At 40.8% G+C, this 19,837-nt stretch overlaps 1 protein-coding gene across 3 annotated transcripts in view; it reads left to right on the top strand.

Annotated features, from left to right (window-relative positions):
* The window catches only part of LOC110291092 (sodium/hydrogen exchanger 9B1), a 54,893-nt gene continuing 35,056 nt past the window's right edge, over positions 1-19,837 (top strand). For 2 of the 3 annotated variants that reach the window (XM_021158039.3, XM_029475316.2), the window contains exons 1-4: positions 1-65; positions 270-716; positions 8,791-8,851; positions 11,148-11,433. In XM_021158039.3, the coding sequence (XP_021013698.1) occupies positions 712-716; positions 8,791-8,851; positions 11,148-11,433 (352 nt within the window). In that variant the 5' untranslated portion in view covers positions 1-65; positions 270-711. The remainder of the gene's footprint in view (positions 66-269; positions 717-8,790; positions 8,852-11,147; positions 11,434-19,837) is intronic. The other variant, XM_021158040.2, reaches the window with a different exon arrangement.

Below are 19,837 nucleotides of genomic sequence, written 5' to 3'. Positions count from 1 at the left end.
GACGTCCTGCACGCGACGACGGTTGCTGGTCCCTGAGCGGGTGAGAGTTGCTAAAGGAAGTGTAGGTACGCCCAGTTTTCTCCATTCTTCTGCTCCAGGCCCTTGGGTACCTTCCTGCTGTCACCTCCCTGTCCTTAGCCAAGGAAGGCCTCCTCCCTTCCCTTTAAGGGAGCGCTCTCACATGGCTCCATCATAGTGGAAGCCCTCTTCCATCTCTTCCTGGTTTCTTTCCTCCCTCAATGCAAGCCTCTGTTGTTTCCTTCTCTCAGCAGTTCTTGCAAATAAGAAAGAAGAGATCTTTCCATCACGACTGACAGCAAAATTAACCCACTGGGCAGATGGTATTTGTACAAATCGTGAATCCGGAGAGGTGAACCTTCACGTGCACCTGTAATTGCAGATGTGTTCCAGGATTGGTCTCTGATTTCCGGAAGGCTCTCATTCCTTCCCCCACACCCCTGACCGGGATTCCTCTTGGCTTTATTGCAGCGGACCAGCACTCAACACCAATGCTTTTTAAGGATTAAGGACTGTAATTGCACACACAGTGTGTCAGACACTGCGCTCTCCGGAGTCCTGACGGTGCTCTGTGGTGGCGCTCTTCTTGGAATTCTTCCCTATTAAGATGCCATAAAAGCTTGTCACCTTTAAGTTTTAAAGTTCCCTACTGAAACGTAAGATATCTTAAGACTGCAGACAAACTCCTTAAAGATGAGGTAGGTTAAGGGATTTGAATACCATCAAAAAGAATGCTAAATAATTGTCCTTCTGTTGTTGTATGTTTAATAGTTAGAAACAGAGCCCGGTGACATGAATACTTTTTCATATAGTACCTCATACCCTGTGAAAGATCAGATTGGTTGATGGAGATATGCACGTAGCACCTAGGAAGGCCACCTGTCATTGTGCAACAGTACCAAAAAAGGACCCACAAACAAAACAAAAAACCTTACTATTGCATGTGGGAAATTCATTTTCCATTTCCATTGTGGGAAATTCATTTTCCATTTTCATTGTTACCATGCCTGTAAGAGGTACATACAGAAGCTAGGAAGATGGTTTAGTCTATAAATCACCTGTTGTACAAACAAAAGAAACTGAATTTGGATCCCTGTCGCCTACATATGCCAGGCATCATGGGCTGTGTCCATAATCCTAGCACTGCCAGGATAAAGACAGGTGGCCAGCCATTCTAACCAGTGGGTGAGCCCCTCAATGAGAGACTCTGGCTCCAAAGAAGGTAGCAGCTGGAGAGATGCCTCAGTGAGCATATAACATTTTCAGTGTAAGGATGAGGACCTGCAACTCAAAAATTGTTCATCAGCCCTAGTAATCAGGGGAAAATTTATACACCATCATATACTCTATCTACCTCAAACTACATTTAATTAATATAAGTAAGTGTGCCCATGTGTGTGTGTGTGTGTGTGTGTATATATATATATATATATATATATATATATATATATATATTAATTTCCCATCTGGGATAACAGTGCTTCCCCCTGAGCACTATCTAACAAAAACCGCAAGAGCAGTCACGAGAAGCCCTCTGTTTAAGTTGTTGATCGGTGTTGTCCAAGAGACTTCCAAAACACCACAGGCGATTGCTCTTGCCTGTGGTTGCATCCCAGAGGTGGACGTTGAGTCCCTGTTGCTGAAGACTCCATGTACTTCAAGTGCAGTGCCTTGAGGACTTGATCTGGCTCTGGCCTGAAAGCTTCCTTCCTATTTGAGGAGTAAATAGCTAAGAAATATCTCAAAAATGTTCATCATCCCTAATAATTAGGGAAATGCAAAACAAAGCAAAGCCGCCCAATTTCATCATACCCTAGTCAGAATGGCAAAGATAAAAATAAACAAACCGAAACAATAAATGCTGGAGAAGATGTGGGAAAATGGGAACTTTCTTTTTTATTTTTCTTTTGACAACTCTCTGTTCAGATCCCAAACCCATTTTTGAATGGGTTAACTTTTTTTTTTTTTTTTTTTTTTACTTTATATATTAATCCTCTGTCAGATGTGTAGCTGGCAGAATGACTCCAGTTCAGTGGGCTTCCTCTTCACAAAATTGTTTCTTTAGCTATGCAGAAGCCTTTTGGTTTTATGAGGTCTCCCTTATCAATTGTTGGCTTTAGTTCCTGGGCAAATGGGGTCCTGTTCAGAACGCCTTTCCCCACACCTGTATCCTGCAGGGTTTGCCTGTTTTCTTCTGATGGTTTCAGTGTTTCCAGCTTCACATTTAGGTTCTTAGTTTAGTGATTTTTGGGTTTTGTGCAAGATTATATACACAGATCTAATTTCATTCTTTTACTTGTGGACATCTAGTTTTCTCAGCACCATTTGTTGTAGATACTGTCTTTTCTCCAGTGAGCGTGTTTGGTATCTGTCTTAGTCTGTGTTTCCATTCCTGCACAAACATCATGACCAAGAAGCAAGTTGGGGAGGAAAGGGTTTATTCAGCTTATACTTCCCACATTGCTGTTCATCACCAAAGGAAGGCAGGACTAGAACTCAAGCAGGTCAGAAAGCAGGAGCTGATGCAGAGGCCATGGAGGGATGTTTCTTACTGGATTGCTTCTCCTGGCTTGCTCAGCTTGCTTTCTTGTAGAACCCAGGACTACCAGCCCAGGATGGCACCACCCACAAGGGGCTCTCCCATCCTTGATCACTAATTGAGAAAATACCTGACAGCTGGATCTCCTGGAGACATTTCCTCACCTTAAGCTCCTTTCTCTGTGATAACTCCAGCTTCTGTCAAGTTGACACTCAAAACCAGCCAGTATAGTATCTTTGGTGAACATGAGATGGCTGTAATTATGCATATTTGTTTTGGTCACTCATGTCAGAACAACTCCAGCTCTAGGAGAAACCTAACATCTCTAGCCGCTGCAGACACATGCACACACATGCACAAACCCATATGAAGATACACATACATACAGCATAACTTAAAATAATAAAAATAAATCTAAAAAGTTAAAACTCCTCTGTTGTAGAAATTTTTAGTTCCGATCCAGGTTTTCTACCCTGCCTTTGACCATTTAGTTTCCAGATAAAAGACACACACAACCTTTATATTTACAATAAGCCTTAATCAGCAGAAGAGCTGGGCAGATACCTATCCTCTATGCTGTTAGAATCCATGTTTATATCAATAACACTGAGTTATTACTTACTATGTTTCATCTGGGCTGCTCTAAGCTCCAGTTGGCCTCAGGGTTATGTTTTCTTGACACCCAACTCATAGTGTCTTCTCCTCATTTCCTCTCTTCTCTGTCTCCTCCAACTCCACCCCTTCTCCAAACACCAAGCCTCATCTATCTCAATTCTGCCCAGCTATAGGTTGTAGGCATCTTTATTTACTATTCAGAAATAACTTGGGTCAAGGTCACATAGGGTCACTTGGGTCTAGGTGCAGACTCCTTTGTCTCTGGTGCAACCAGGTCTTTAGGCCTGCACTTAGCATTACAATACACAGCAAAAGACCAACTGTCAACAGTTCTCCTTTTTAGTCCAATAAAAGGCTCCTTTTCCCTCAGATATAAATTGGATACAGTTATAACAATTATGAAGTATGATATGTATGTATAATGTATAGCCCATTATGTTTGGCAGTTTAAAGTATTTTATCATCTATCCTATCTTGGTGAGTTAGAATTTTGTATTTAATCTTAACTTGTATTACCATCTTAAGAATATCTTAAATACTAAACAATTTAAGTTTAATAGTGAGACTATAACTATCTAGTCTTTAATCCCATCAGAAATCTGAAAAGGAATAAATATTATATGTAGGAAGCACAGGGACCTGGCTTCCAAAAATCATAGAAATGACAGAGATAGCTTACCCCGGGGACAGTCCTCAATATTCCTTATGATATTGGAGCTTCTATCTTCAGCCTTATGGCCCAGAACATCTGACAGACCTTAAGAGAACCAGGACTTATAAGGATTAGTTTATTCTGTCTTGGCAGGAATTATGAAGGACTAGCTTATCTTCGCAGAATTTAGCAGTCAAGTATCCTGCATCCATTTGTCCTTTTGGACAGCATTTTGTCTTCAGATAAACTTAGGGCATTTCTTGCCCAGTGGCTAGCTTGCCACAATTGAGACAACTCCACATGTAGGTATTGATACTCATCATCATCTTTGAAGTGGAATGATAGTACTGTCAGGAGCAAATATGACTCATAGTTACAAGATCTTTAATAATAAAATAACCTTAAATGTCATATTCTGTGGATCTCTTTTGAGACCATATATTTATTCATAGCATAGCTGAACAAGCAAAGAATGCCTGTCTCCAGCTACCTATTATCTGTACAACCCAGGATGTATATTTCTGTGATAATCCAGACTAGTGGCAAACATGCCTACAAGTTTTATTGACTATTAACTTGCATTAATTAATTACTCTAAACAGTTTGTAATAGCAGCTATTAAAAGGAGTGGGATTAAATAAGCCTTAATAGGTACTAGAGCTGGCAGATATCTATCCTCTATGCTGTTAGAATCTACTTTCCAATTGATAACCCCGGAGTTTTTACTTACTATGTTTCATCTAGGCTGCTCTTAACTCCAACTAGCCAGCTCTCAGGTCCATGTTTTCTTGACTCTTTAACCCATGGAGTCTTCTCTTCTCTTTCTCCTTGAGGTCTCCTCCAACCCCCTCCTCCATCTTTTTTTACCAATCAGAAATAACTTGGGGGCAAGGTCAAATATTGTCACTTGGGTCTACATACAGACTCTTTCATCTCTGGGTCAACCAGGTCTTTAAGATGGACTTAGCATTACAATACATAGCAAAAAACAAAACCTCAGCAGTCTTCTTACTGCTTTCTAGATTTAGTTCATTGTGTTTATAGACAGTATTTGCTGTGGTTTCTACCTTTTGAATTTGTTGAAGTTTGTTTTATGGCCTAACATATCCTCAGGAATATCACATATGCTTATGAAAATAATGAGTATTTTTCATGCATTGAATGAAATATTCTATAAATTTCATGTTTGTTTACTTTTGAAGTTTCTTTCCTTTAAATTGTTGTTTGTTTTCCAGAACAGGGTTTCTCTGTATTATAGCCTTGGATGTCCTGGGAACTCACTTTATAGACCAGACTGGCCTTGGACTCAGAGATCTACCTGCCTCTGCCTTTGAATGCTGACTGGGATTAAAGGCCACCACACCTGGCCAATTGTTAAGTTTCTAACTGAGGCTTATCTTTATGTGAGTGGAGAGTAGAGCTCCCAGCATTTACTGGAAGCGTTCTATGATTGGGTATTCAAGCCTCGAGTCTATGTACATTTACAATAACAGCCTCCTTTTACAATTAGCTCTTAATCCTTACATGCTTACCTCTGTGTCTCATTGCAATTTTTGTCTTGAAGTGTATAATTTGGTATTATTTGGTAACTTGGTTTTTAACTTGAGAAAAATATCTTCTCCAATCTCTTTACTTCCAAGCCTGGAGTCATCACTAATGAATTGAGTTTCTTGTGAGCAGTATGTCTTTGGGCCATTGGTTTTCTTTGTCTATTTGTGTGTGTGTGTGTGTTTAGTATAAAACTTATAACCTAGAAATTTAATCTATTTAATTATTTGTGGGAAGCAGGTGCAGCTGCAGGCCCCGTGAAACCCACTTGTTTACTGCCTTGCCCGAGCATGCACAGTGAGGCTGCATGCGTGGGCTGCCTGCCAGGCTGGACAGTTCCTGGTGATCCAGACCTGTCAGCCTCTCTGTGAACGACCTAAGCTCGTGCCTGGAGTGTCTGTGAATTCTGATTGGATGAGGTGGTGTGGAGCTAGAAGGAGGTGAATAGGCATCAGTAGAGAGTTGTTTAGCCCTTGCCCTAGGTAGAAGCCAGAAGTAGAATATAGGAGTAGTTTAGCCCTTGCCCTAAGAAGAAGCTCCTGGGGAAGAGAGCTGTAAAAGAAAAAGCCCGAAGTAAAGTTGCTGCGTGAACCCGCTGTGGTGTCTGTGTTGTTCGTGCTTCGGCCAGCTCGGAGGACCAACGACAATTATTAATGGATAAAGACTTGCTTTTATCAATTTCTGATTGTTTTACATATCCTTTATTCTTTTTTTTTTGTCTCATGTTATCTTTGTTGTTTGGTTGTATTCTATATTGATAAGATTTGGTAACGTTCTCTTTTGTGTGTCTCCTTTACTAAGGCATTGTCTACTTTTATGTATTTTAACGATGATATATACCTTTTATTTCTATACATAGGATCCCTTAAGCGCTTAGGAGGTATGGGGCGTAAGTAACATCAATCTGTGGTAGTGAATTTCCTGAGTTTTTAGTTGTCTGAGAAATATTTGACTTCTGGAGCGCTGACTGATTATAATATTCTTGACAGTAGTTGCTTGTTTTTGAGACAGGGTCTTGCTGTGTAGCCCAAGCTCTCCTGAAACTTGTGACCCTCCTGTCTCAGTCTTCCAAGTGCTGGAACAGCAGCTGTGTATCAATCATATCCAGCTTGACCCCTTTTTGCTCTTAGGGACATGAACATGTCATCTTGGCCTGTAAAATTTCTACTGGTAAACCTGTTTTTCATCAAGTAGAAATTGCCTCATGTATGTGTTACTGATTGTAAATTTCTGTTTTTAGAATTGTTTCTTTGTCCTTCGTCTTTCACTTTGGATTGCCCTGAAAAGGAACTTTGTGGGTCAAATCTATTGGGATCCTTTGAGATCTCATGGCAGAACATTTGCTAATGACTCTATGTGGCTTGTGCAGCCCCAAGAGCACAGCTCCCAGCAGTTTCCCTAGGATGTGTGACTGCAGGGCTTGATGTGACGGGCCCAGGCAGGAAATATATGGCTAGCCAGAAAAGCAGGACAGTATACCCATATACATCAACTGCCTGTGTGGGGCAGTTCTAATCCAGCAACAGGCAAGTATGGTGTATTTGGGATGCAGCAGGGAGGGGGCTACTTAAATGTCAGTGGGTGAGGTGGCTGCTCCAGAAAACTGCAATAGATGTGGCATTTGATACACTGCAGCACCAGGTGGATACAGGTAGGTTTAGGATCAGCAGGGCTCTGCAACAAAAGTCTTGGTTGAGGAGTGTACAGTAGGAATTGAGCTTCACTGGCTAATACAGTGGTGGTATCCCAGCAGATCCCCACACCATGGTCAATGTCCAGGAGGGCAGTTGGAGTCCCCAGCTGCAGAATTTCAGATGTTCCTGGCATAGTGGGGTTATATTTTTCTTGTGTTGTGGGAAAACGTCTCAGTTTCAAGCTGCTCCAGACTAGGTCAGTCAATGTGACATGCCTCCTTCATTCTAGGCTATTCTAGGTCTCTGTTCCTCCATCTGTTTTGGCCACACTGTAGACCAGCACTCTCTCCCAAGTAGTCCACCTGACCAATAGCTTAGCTTTCTCTTCTTTTGGTCCATTGTGAAAGAGAAACTTCCTCATATCCTGTGTGAGTGTTCCTCCAGCTTTCATTTTAAATTTTCTTGAAGTCTCACGGAGGCTTGAAATTGAAAATGAAATAGATAGTGGTGGAGATTAAGTCAGACACACTAGTTAGTGACTAAAATAAAGAACTGATGATCTCCCACGTGCTTTCAATATATTGCCCGTTATTATGAAATTGGTGAGAAGTAATACATTTCTCCACTGAGGCTCTTGGGGACAGTGAGACAGCTTAGCCAATAGGGGCATTTGCCACCAATCCGGACGACCTGAGTTCATCCCTGGGACTCACATGGAAGAGAACTGAATCCCATCAGTGGTCCTCCAACCCTCACACACACATGAATAAATAAATGTAATAAAAAATTAAAACTTGGGTTCATGGCTTTGATTAATAACTCTAAGCGGATATTTAAAATTCCCCCTCTCTTTCTCTCTCTCCCTCTCCCTCTCCCTCTCACACTCTTCCTCTCCCTTCCCCGCTCTCTCTGTGGTGTGTGTGTGTGTGTGTGTGTGTGTCATAGCACACATAGGAAATAACTTGTGGGAATCAGTTCTTTCCTTGTCCTGTGTGATTCCCAGGGAACTCAAGTCTCTGGACTTGGCGGCCTGGTGACCTTACTCACTGAACCATCTCACTGGCTTTAAGTGAATATTTAGATTTTTATTAAAGGTATCTGACTTGTGGTATTGGCCATTAAGTGCACTCATTTCCCTTCCAGAGGACGAGGTTCAGTTTCCAGTACTCTATGGCAGCTCACAGCTACTGTAATTATGGTCCCAGAAGATCTAACAGGCCTTTCTGGCCTTTGTGCGTACTGTATGCATGTGGTGCAGATATACATGCAGAAAAATTATTTTCACACATAAAATAAATTTTAAAAATTAAAGAAAATGGACCTTGAAACCCTGAAAGAATTAAAAGTTTTGCACAAAAAGTTATTTTTGCACAAATAACTTTAAAAGGAGTAGATTTTGCTTGTCTATTATGTTTTTGAGAATAGGGAGGTTTTTTGTTTTTGTTTGTTTGTTTGTTTATTTGTTTTTTGTATCCCTGGCTGTCTTGGAACTCACTATGTGGACAGGGCTAGCCTTGAACTCACAGATATCTGCCTGTCTCTGCCTCCCAAGTGTTTGAATCAAAGTCATGTGCCGCCCTTCTGTGTTTCTGTCATGCTCTGAACAAAAGTATAAATAAGCAAATACATACTCTGTTCTGTTTTGTTTGAAAAAAAAAAAGGTATCTGACTTGACTGTAATAACTTGTATTAAATATTTTAAACATGTGTTGTTAATGAAATTTGTTGTTATATGGATTTATAGACTTTCTTTTCTTTCAAATTATTTTTCTCTTAAATATTAGTGAGCACGACATAGAATCAAACAAGAAGGATGATCGTTTCCAATCATCTGTAACTGTTGAGGTAAAAACTTAAAATTACACTGTAATATAGACTGTGCAGTTGTGTGTTGATCTTGGGAGATGACCCTCTGGGTGAGAGCATAGGATCTGAGCTCTCACACTAGCATTCATGTTGAAAACCAAGTATGCTCTATATACTTGTAGCCCCAGCACTGGGGAGCAGAAGCAGGCACAGCCTGGGCACCCATTGGTCAGCTAACTGACCTTGTAAATCAGGGAGCCTCCTGATCACTGAGAAATGCTGCCAAGGAATTAAGGCACAGAGAGAGGCTCAGAAGAAACCGGACCTCCTTCTCTGGCCTCTGGATGCATGTACCTAATACTCAAGTGCATAAAACACACACACACACACCACCTGCATATATACACCCAAAACAAACAAACAAAAATAACAACAATCCAAGTTTGCCATGACAACCAAGACTCACACTTGTAATCCTAGGAGTTGGGAGGATGAGGCAAGAGGGTCCTGAGTTACTGAGATCCCGGGCTGCAAAGCAGGACACTACTTGTTTTAAATGATTTTTTGTTTATTATATAGATTTCTGTTAAATATTGATATCTGGTAAAAGAAAAGAATTATACATTTGAAATAGCTACTAAACTTTAATGGGTCCTAGAAGATGAGCAGAAAGGATAAAACAGATGGAAAGGAGTTGTTCCACACTGGTGTGGACCCAGATCGGGTAGGTGTTAGGAATAAGGCAAATATGGCCTTATTTCCTTCCATGTGGTAGAAAGCTTCACCAATTTAAGTCAACAATGGTGATATATTTTGAACAATAAAGTAAGCTTTTAAGCCTTTCGTTATTCCAGTTTTACTAGATAGTTGCTTACAATTAGAATTATAAATTGTTAATTCTTTTAGTAGAGACTTTACAACTCTTAAGCTAAGAGTGCAGTGTGACGTACTTTTAATTACATTATCTGTGATGAATTCATCTTACTCTATATGAATTTATTATAAATTCTGAAATTACAAAGCTCCTCCACTTTTACTGTATGACTTTCTACAACCTTAATAAAAGCCATCTGCTGTGCTTTTAGCATCTGTGCAGTTGCAGAGACTCCAGAAAACACCTCTACCCCAGAACAGCAACAGTCTGGTCATGAGGTCTGAGAATTTCATCCCATAGAGCTGCAGAGTGTTGTCAGTGCAGTAATGTCTGAATCTCCTTAGCCATTCAACTTAACCCTACAAACCCTCCGCTGTCTATGCAGTCTAGCTGCTCCTACATTTCTCACAGAAAGATAATGTTCCCTTGAACAGTACACTCAAAAGGATAGCATCCTCCCACCCATCCCACCATCCCTCCATCCCTCCATCCTTCCATTCCTCCATCCTTCCATTCCTCCATCCCTCCCTCTACCCCTCTCCCATCCATCCAACCATCCATTCCTCCATCCCTCCATACCTCCTTCCATCTGTCCCTCTCCCATCCATCCCTCCATCCACCCATCCCTTTCTCCATCCCTCCATCTATCCTTTCCCATCCATGTATCCTCCCATCCATCCATCATGGCAGTATGCTAGACAGAGGTCACTACTCAAAGTTAACGCTACTCTTGTTGTAATTGTTTCTTTGCATTGGGAGAAGCTTCCCAGCATCCTCACAAACCACAGATAATCTCACCAATCAGTACTTTTATAATTACATTAGCATTCAAAGATTGGAAGAGCTGACATAAACCATAAACTATCAAAATCTGTTGCATATAAGTATTAGTGGAGCAAGCTTGAATTTGTGAGGCTGTGTCCTCTGGTTTTCTCATTTTCCATTCAACTACATCATTTTTCATATTTAACTTCTCAGTTTAGTTATGTTTTCATTTCAGGAAAGTTTTAGTGATTAATCTGAGGGAGACAGGAGGGCAGTTTTAGTTGTCAAGCCTGCAGGAGAGGCTCACTTGTTCAGTCTATAAATGGTGATGGTGATGATGATGGTGGAGACTCGGGTGCATTAATATGGGGCTGCTTCTGCTGTGATAGCTATTTTTTTTAAAGATTTATTTATTTTATTTATATGAGTACACTGTTGCTGTCTTCAGACACACCAGAAGAGGGCATCGGATTCCCGTATGGTTGCTGGAAATTGAACTCAGGACCTCTGGAAGAGAAGTCAGTGCTCTTAGCAGTTGAGCCATCTCTCCTGCCCGTGATATCTATTTCTGAAGTGTGTGATGTGTGTTCTCCACGTTGACAGTAATAATAGGAGTAATGAAATGTAGTGATTGTTTACATTCATAAACTTATATGGAGAGTACAGTTCTTAAAAGAGTTCTTTGTTTTACTTTAGATGTCCAAAGATCCTGATAGTTTTCATGAAGAAACTGTGGAACCAGAACCAGAGCCAGAGGAACCAGAACTGAAGGAACCAGAACTGAAGGAACCAGAACCAAAGGAACCAGAACCAAAGGAACCAGAAAGGAAGGAACCAGAAAGGAAGGAAGCAGGAAGAAGGGAAACACAAACGAAGGAAACACAAACGACCGAAATACAAAGGAAGGAAACAAAAAAGAAGAAGAGACGGACAAATAGTTACTGTCCTCCACAAGGAACAATAAATAAAACAATTACAGATGGTATGTCAAATAAGAAATGTACATGGGGAGAAAATGAGAAATATAAAATGCAGATGATAAGGCTAACAGTATAAGATGTGCACCTCAGATGGCAAGCTCTGATCTGAGCAATATGTAGACAGAACAGATATTTCCTTACCCTTTTTAAAACCAACGTAGTACTTGTGATTTCCACTTTTGTCTTTTTCATGTATTTTAATGTTGAATTGGGGATTAGAAACCATGTTAGTTGAAGGCTCTGGTTTACAACTTCCTTTTTGGTCTTCATTAGCAGGAAGTCATAATATTCCTGACAATACTAAGGTTCTTGACATTGGTCTTCAAATTTAAAATAGCTGTGGCCTATATAAAATTTGTATCTTATTGTTAGCAAATATTCATAAGCATTTTTATTTCTTTATGAATCTACATGATCAAACTCAGCGATTTTGATGACTGGGTATATATAACCTATAAGGAACAAAAATTAGACTAAATATAGGGAAGCACAAGTAATTGCAATGTGATTTTTCATGTATTCTTATTTGTTCTTTGCTATATTACACTTTTTTTAAAATTAGGTATTTATTTCATTTACATTTCCAATGCTATCCCAAAAGTCCCCCACACGCTCCCCAACCCACTCCCTCACCCTCCCACTCCCACTTCTTGGCCCTGGTGTTACCCTGTACTGAGGCATATAAAGTTACCATGACCATTGGGCCTCTCTTTCCACTGATGGCCGACTAGGCCATCTTCTGATTCATATGCAGCTAAAGACACTAGCTCCGGGGTGTTACTGGTTAGTTCATATTGTTGTTCCACCTATAGAATTGCAGATCCCCCCAAGCTCCTTGGGTATTTTCTCTAGCTCCTCCATTGGGGGCCCTGTGATCCATCCAATAGCTGACTGTGAGCATCCATTTCTGTGTTTGCTACGCCCCGGCATAGTCTCACAAGAGACAGCCATATCTGGGTCCTTTCAGCAAAATCTTGTTACTGTATGCAATGATGCCAGTGTTTGGAAGCTGATTATGGGATGGATCCCTGGATATGGAAGTTTCTAGGTGGTCCATCCTTTCGTGTCAGCTCCAAACTATGTCTCTGTAACTCCTTCCATGGGTGTTTTGTTCCCAATTCTAAGAAGGGGCAAAGTGTCCACACTTTGGTCTTCGTTCTTCTTGAGTTTCATGTGTTTTGCAAATTGTATCTTATATCTTGGGTATTCTAAGTTTCTGGGCTAATATCCACTTATCAGTGAGTACATATCCTTTGAGTTCTTTTGTGATTGGGTTACCTCACTCAGGATGATGCCCTCAAGATCCATCCATTTGCCTAGGAATTTCATAAATTCATTCTTTTTAATAGCTGAGTAGTACTCCATTGTGTAAATGTACCACATTTTCTGTATCCATTCCTCTGTTGAGGGGCATCTGGGTTCTTTCCAGCTTCTGGCTATTATAAATAAGGCTGCTATGAACATAGTGGAGCATGTGTCCTTCTTACCGGTTGGAACATCTTCTGGATATATGCCCAGGAGAGGTATTGTGGGATCCTCTGGTAGTACTATGTCCAATTTCCGAGGAACCTCCAGACTGATTTCCAGAGTGGTTGTACAAGCTTGCAATCCCACCAACAGTGGAGGAGTGTTGCTCTTTCTCCACATCCTCGCCAGCATCTGCTGTCACCTGAATTTTTTATCTTAACCATTCTGACTGCTGTGAGGTGGAATCTCAGGGTTGTTTTGATTTGCATTTCCCTGATGATTAAGGATGTTGAACATTTTTTCAGGTGCTTCTCAGGCATTTGGTATTCCTCAGGTGAGAATTCTTTGTTTAGCTCTGAGCCCCATTTTTTAATGGGGTTATTTGATTTTCTGGAGTCCACCTTCTTGAGTTCTTTATATATATTGGATATTAGTCCCCTATCTGATTTAGAATAGGTAAAGATCCTTTCCCAATCTGTTGGTGGCCTTTTTGTCTTGTTGACGGTGTCTTTTGCCTTGCAGAAGCTTTGCATTTTATGAGGTCCCATTTGTCGATTCTCAATCTTATAGCACAAGCCATTGCTGTTCTATTCAGGAATTTTTCCCCTGTATCTATATCTTCGAGGCTTTTCCCTACTTTCTCCTCTATAAGTTTCAGTGTCTCTGGTTTTATGTGGAGTTCCTTAATCCACTTAGATTTGACCTTAGTACAAGGAGATAGGAATGGATCAATTTGCATTCTTCTACATGATAACCGCCAATTGTGCCAGCACCATTTGTTGAAAATGCTGTCTTTTTTCCACTGGATGGTTATTGTTCCCTTGTCAAAGATCAAGTGACCATAGGTGTGTGGGTTCATTTCTGGGTCTTCAATTCTATTCCATTGGTCTACTTGTCTGTCACTATACCAGTACCATGCAGTTTTTATCACAATTGCTCTGTAGTACAGCTTTAGGTCAGGCATGGTGATTCCACCAGAGGTTTTTTTAATCCTTGAGCAGAGTTTTTGCAATCCTAGGTTTTTTGTGACTCCAGATGAATTTGCAGGTTACCCTTTCTAATTCATTGAAGAATTGAGTTGGAATTTTGATGGGGATTGCATTGAATCTGTAGATTGCTTTTGGCAAGATAGCCATTTTTACTATATTGATCCTGCCAATCCATGAGCATGGGAGATCTTTCCATCTTCTGAGATCTTCTTTAATTTCTTTCTTCAGAGACTTGAAGTTCTTATCATACAGATCTTTCACTTCCTTAGTTAGAGTCACGCCAAGGTATTTTATATTACTTGTGACTATTGAGAAGGGTGTTGTTTCCCTAATTTCTTTCTCAGCCTGTTTATCCTTTGTGTACAGAAAGGCCATTGACTTGTTTGAGTTAATTTTCTATCCAGCTACTTCATTGAAGATGTTTATCAGGTTTAGAAGTTCTCTGGTGGAATTTTTAGGGTCACTTATATATACTATCATATCATCTGCAAAAAGTGATATTTTGACTTCTTCCTTTCCAATTTGTATCCCCTTGATCTCCTTTGTTGTCGAATTTCTCTGGCTAGGACTTCAAGTACAATGTTGAATAGGTAGGGAGAAAGTGGGCAGCCTTGTCTAGTCCCTGATTTTAGTGGGATTGCTTCCAGCTTCTCACCATTTACTTTGATGTTGGCTACTGGTTTGCTGTAGATTGCTTTTATCATGTTTAGGTATGGGCCTTGAATTCCTGATCTTTCCAAGACTTTTATCATGAATGGGTGTTGGATTTTGTCAAATGCTTTCTCAGCATCTAAGGAGATGATCATGTGGTTTTTGTCTTTGAGTTTGTTTATATAGTGGATTACGTTAATGGATTTCTGTATATTGAACCATCCCTGCATCCTTGGCATGAAACCTACTTGGTCAGGATGGATGATTGTTTTGATGTGTTCTTGGATTCGGTTAGCAAGAACTTTATTGAGGATTTTTGCATCGATATTCATAAGGGAAATTGGTCTGAAGTTCTCTATCTTTGTTGGGACTTTTTGTGGTTTAGGTATCAGAGTAATTGTGGCTTCATAGAATGAGCTGGGTAGAGTACCTTCTGTTTCTATTTTGTGGAATAGTTTGTGAAGAACTGGGATTAGATCTTCTTTGAAGGTCTGATAGAACTCTGCACTAAACCCATCTGGTCCTGGGCTTTTTTTTTTTTTGATTGGGAGACTATTAATGACTGCTTCTATTTCTTTAGGGGATATAGGACTGTTTAGATCATTCACCTGATCTTGATTTAACTTTGGTACCTGGTATCTGTCTAAAAACTTGTCCATTTCATCCTGGTTCTCCATTTTTTTGACTGTAGCCTTTTATAGAAGGATCTGATGGTGTTTTGGATTTCTTCAGGATCTGTTGTTATGTCTCCCTTTTCATTTCTGATTTTGTTAATTAGGATGCTTTCCCTGTGCCCTCTAGTGAGTCTGGCTAACGATTTATCTATCTTGTTGATTTTCTCAAAGAAACAGCTCCTCGTTTGGTTGATTCTTTGAATAGTTCTTCTTGTTTCCACTTGGTTGATTTTCGCCCCTGAGTTTGATTATTTCCTGCCATCTCTCCTTTTGGGTGAATTTGCTTCCTTTTGTTCTAGAGCTTTTAGGTGTGCTCTCTCTAGTTTCTTTTTGGAGGCACTCAGAGCTATGAGTTTTCCTTTTAGAAATGCTTTCATTGTGTCCCATAAGTTTGGGTATGTTGTGGCTTCATTTTCATTAAACTCCAAAAAGTCCTTAATTTCTTTCTTTGTTCCTTCCTTGACCAAGGTATCATTGAGAAGAGTGTTGTTCAGTTTCCACGTGAATGTTGGCTTTCTATTATTTATTTTGTTATTGAAGATCAGCCTTAGTCCATGGTGATCTGATAGGATGCATGGGACAATTTCAATATTTTTGTATCTGTTGAGGCTTGTTTTGTGACCAATTATATGGTCAATTTTGGAGAAGGTACCATGAGGTGCTTATAAGAAGGTATATCCTTTTGTTTTAGGATAAAATGTTCTCTAGATATCTGTTAGATCCATTTGTTTCATAATTCCTGTTAGTTTCACTCTGTCCCTGTTTAGTTTCTGTTTCCATGATCTGTCCATTGGTGAAAGTGGTCTGTTGAAGTCTCCCACTATTATTGTGTGAGGTGCAATGTGTGCTTTGAGCTTCACTAAAGTTTCTTTACTGAATGTGGCTGCCCTTGTATTTGGAGCATAGATATTCAGAATTGAGAGTTCCTCTTGGAAGATTTTACCTTTGATGAGTATGAAGTGCCCCTCCTTCTCTTTTTTGATGACTTTGGGTTGGAAGTCGATTTTATTAGATATTAGAATGGCTACTCCAACTTGTTTCTTCAGACCACTTGCTTGGAAAATTGTTTTCCATCCTTTCATTCTGAGGTAGTGTCTATCTTTTTCCCTGAGATGTGTTTCCTGTAAGCAGCAAAATGTTGGGTCCTGTTTGTGTAGCCAGTCTGTTAGTCTATGTCTTTTTATCGGGGAGTTGAGTCCATTGATATTAAGAGATATTAAGGAAAAGTAAGTGTTGCTTCCTATTATTTTTGTTGTTAAAGTTGGCATTCTGTTTTTGTGGCTGTCTTCTTTTAGGTTTGTTGAGGGATTACCTTCTTGCTTTTTCTAGGATGTGGTTTCTGTACTTGTATTGGATTTTTTCTGTTATTATCCTTTGAAGTGCGGGATTCATGGAAAGATAATGTGTGAATTTGGTTCTGTTGTGGAATACTTTTGTTTCTCCATCTAAGGTAATTGAAAGTTTGGCTGGGTATAGTAGCCTGGGCTGACATTTGTGTTCTCTTAGTGTCTGTATAACATATGTCCAGCCTCTTCTGGCTTTCATAGTCTCTGGTGAAAAATCTGGTGTAATTCTGATAGGCTTGCCTTTATATATTACTTGACCTTTTTCCCTTACTGCTTTTAATATTCTCTCTTTATTTAGTGCATTTGCTGTTCTGATTATTATGTGTCGTGAGGAATTTCTTTTCTGATCCAGTCTATTTGGAGTTCTGTAGGCTTCTTGTATGTTCATGGGCATCTCTTTCTTTAGGTTTGGGAAGTTTTCTTCTATAATTTTGTTGAAGATATTTGCTGGTCCTTTGAGTTGAAAATCTTCATTCTTATCTACTCCTATTATCCTTAGGTTTGGTCTTCTCACTGTGTCCTGGATTTCCTGGATGTTTTGAGTTAGGATCTTTTTGGATTTTGCATTTTCTTTGATTGTTGTGCTGATGTTTTCTATGGAATCTTCTGCACCTGAGAGTCTCTCTTCCATCTCTTGTATTCTGTTGCTGATGCTCGCATCTATGGTTCCAGATTTCTTTCCTAGGGTTTCTATCTCCAGTTTTGCCTCACTTTGGGTTTTCTTTATTGTGTCTACTTCCCTTTTTAGGTCTTGGAAGGTTTTATTCAATTCCATCACCTGTTTGGTCGTGTTTTTCTGCAATTCTTTAAGGATTTTTGTGCTTCCTCTTTAAGGTCTTCTACCTGTTTAGCAGTGTTCTCCTGTATTTCTTTAAGTGAGTTATTAAAGTCCTTCTTGATGTCCTCTACCATCCTCATGAGATATGCTTTTAAATCTGGTTCTAGCTTTTCGGGTGTGTTGGGGTGCCCAGGACTGGGTGAGATGGGAGTGCTGCGTTCTGATGATGGTGAGTGGTCTTGGTTTCTGTTAGTAAGATTCTTACATTTGCCTTTCACCATCTGGTAATCTCTGGAGCTAGTTGTTATAGTTGTCTCTGGTTAGAGCTTGTTCCTCAGGTGATTGTGTTAGCCTCTATCAGCAGACCTGGGAGACTAGTTCTCTCCTCTGAGTTTCAGTGGTCAGAGCACTCTCTGCAGGCAAGCTCTCCTCTTACAGGGAAGGTGCACAGATATCTGGCGTTCGGACCTCCCTCGTGACTGAAGATGAAGGCCCAAAATAGAACCTGCCCCATAAGCTGTGTTGCTTTGACCTGTCACAGAAGCTGTTAGCCTCTGTAGTCCACACTCTTACCTGCACAGACTAGTCTCGGTGGAGTCCCGGAACCAAGATGTCTCCCGCAGATTCTCAGGCAAAGCCCTCCCGGGCCGGTCGGACACCTATTCTCTGGCAGGGAAGGTGCCCAGATGTCTGGAGCCCGAAAAGGGGGTTGCCTCAGAAGCTCTGTGGCTCCTGCCTGTCCCAGAAGCTGTTAGCTTCTGTAGTCCACACTCTCACCTGTGCAGACTAGTCTCGGTGGAGTCTCCGGAACCAAAATGTCTCCCGCCGATGCTCAGGCTGGAAGTGTTTTCTCGCTATATTACACTTTTAAAGAAAATTTTATTCATTGTTTTGTCTTTCATTACTGATATTTGCTTTTTATTAATATCAGTGTTTTAAGGGCCATGAATTAACCTATTCTTTGAACTTGAAAATTCTTCATGTGACTATAAATTACTAGACTCCCATTGTCATATTTTATGTGCATAGCTCTTCAGATCTGTTCACTCCTATTAGCCTGACTATTTCACAGGCAGTTTCTAGACTGAGGCTGTTATGAGAGAAGAAGAGGAAGAATGTACTGACCACCAGTGGTTACCCTTTGCATGTTAGATTATGTACTGATCGCCAGTGGTTACCCTCTGAAGGCTGGATTGTAGGGCTTCTCTACTTGAAGTAATTAGAATTCAACATCAGCCCTGAAATGTCAAACTTAAATCAATAACTTATTTCTCCATATTTTTTTCCATTTTCTGTTATTTAGTTTTAAGGACATTTGTAGGAAAAGATTTACTAGCTTCCATGATTCTGTTTTGGAAATATACATCTTGGTACTATATTTTTGCTTTCCTTTTTTTCCACTAATTTATTTATGTATTCACTTTACTGTTGTGTCCGGCCAGCAGATCACAGCCTGGGTTCTAGCCTGGAAAGGCATTTTGGAAACCTGGAAGAGAAGAGGGGCTAGGCAACGAGAGAAAGAAATGTAGCTAAGACAGCATTCTGATCAAAGCTCAATTTTACTTTTTTCAGACAGACACTCAGTTATAAAGGAAGGGGGAGGGAACCCGATTTCCCGCCAAGTAACCCGGGGTCCAGTAGCAGAAATGAACACATGTGTGTCTCCAAGCAGCAAAGCGATAGGGTCCAGCAAAGGGCATGGCAGAACGAATGAGCAGGAAACTCAGAGACCACACTTTACATTCCAATCACAACCCCTGCCCCTCCACCCCCATCAGACAGCCCCTCCCCATATCTCCACTTTCCCTCTCCTCTGAGAAGGTGGAGGGCCTCCCTGAGTACTCATGCACCTTGGCATATCAAGTCACTGCAGGACACAGCACATGCCTCCCCACTGAGGCCAGGCAAGGCAGCCAAGTTAGGGGAACAGGATCCACAGACAGAGTCAAGGACAGTCCCTCCTTTAGTTGTTGGGGGATCTGCATGAAGACCACGCTTTACATCTGTATAACTGTGAGGGTGGGGCTAGGTCCAGCCCATGCATGCTCTGTGGTTGGTGGTTCAGTCTCTGGGAGCCCCAAGGGTCCAGGTTAGTTGACTCTGTTGGTCTTTCTGTGGAGTTTCTATCCCCTCTGGGTTCCTCGATCCTTCCTGCAACTCTTCCCCAAGATTTCCTGAACTCTGTCTAATGTTTGACTGTGGGTCTCTGCATCTGTTCTGTCAGCTGCTGGGTGGAGGCCTCTCAGAGGACAGTTATACTAGGTTCCTGTCTGCAGACATAACAGAGTATCATTAATAATGTCATGGATTGGTGTTTGCCCATGGGATAGGTCTCAAGTTGGGGTAGCCATTCATTGGTTGGCCATTTTCTCAGTCTCTGCTCCATCTTCGACCCTGCACTTGTAGGCAGGACACATTTTTGTGGGTGGGTTGGTGTCCTTAACCCTCCACTGGTAGTCCTTCCTGGCTGTAGGAGGTGGCCATTTCAGGCTCCATATCCT

Source organism: Mus caroli, unplaced genomic scaffold (genome assembly GCF_978045245.1).
Source record: "Mus caroli unplaced genomic scaffold, Mus_caroli_1 scaffold_3, whole genome shotgun sequence".
Classification (NCBI taxonomy): domain Eukaryota; kingdom Metazoa; phylum Chordata; class Mammalia; order Rodentia; family Muridae; genus Mus; species Mus caroli.
The sequence above is the reverse complement of the archived record's forward strand: the minus strand, read 5'-3'. Positions and strand labels throughout refer to the sequence as shown.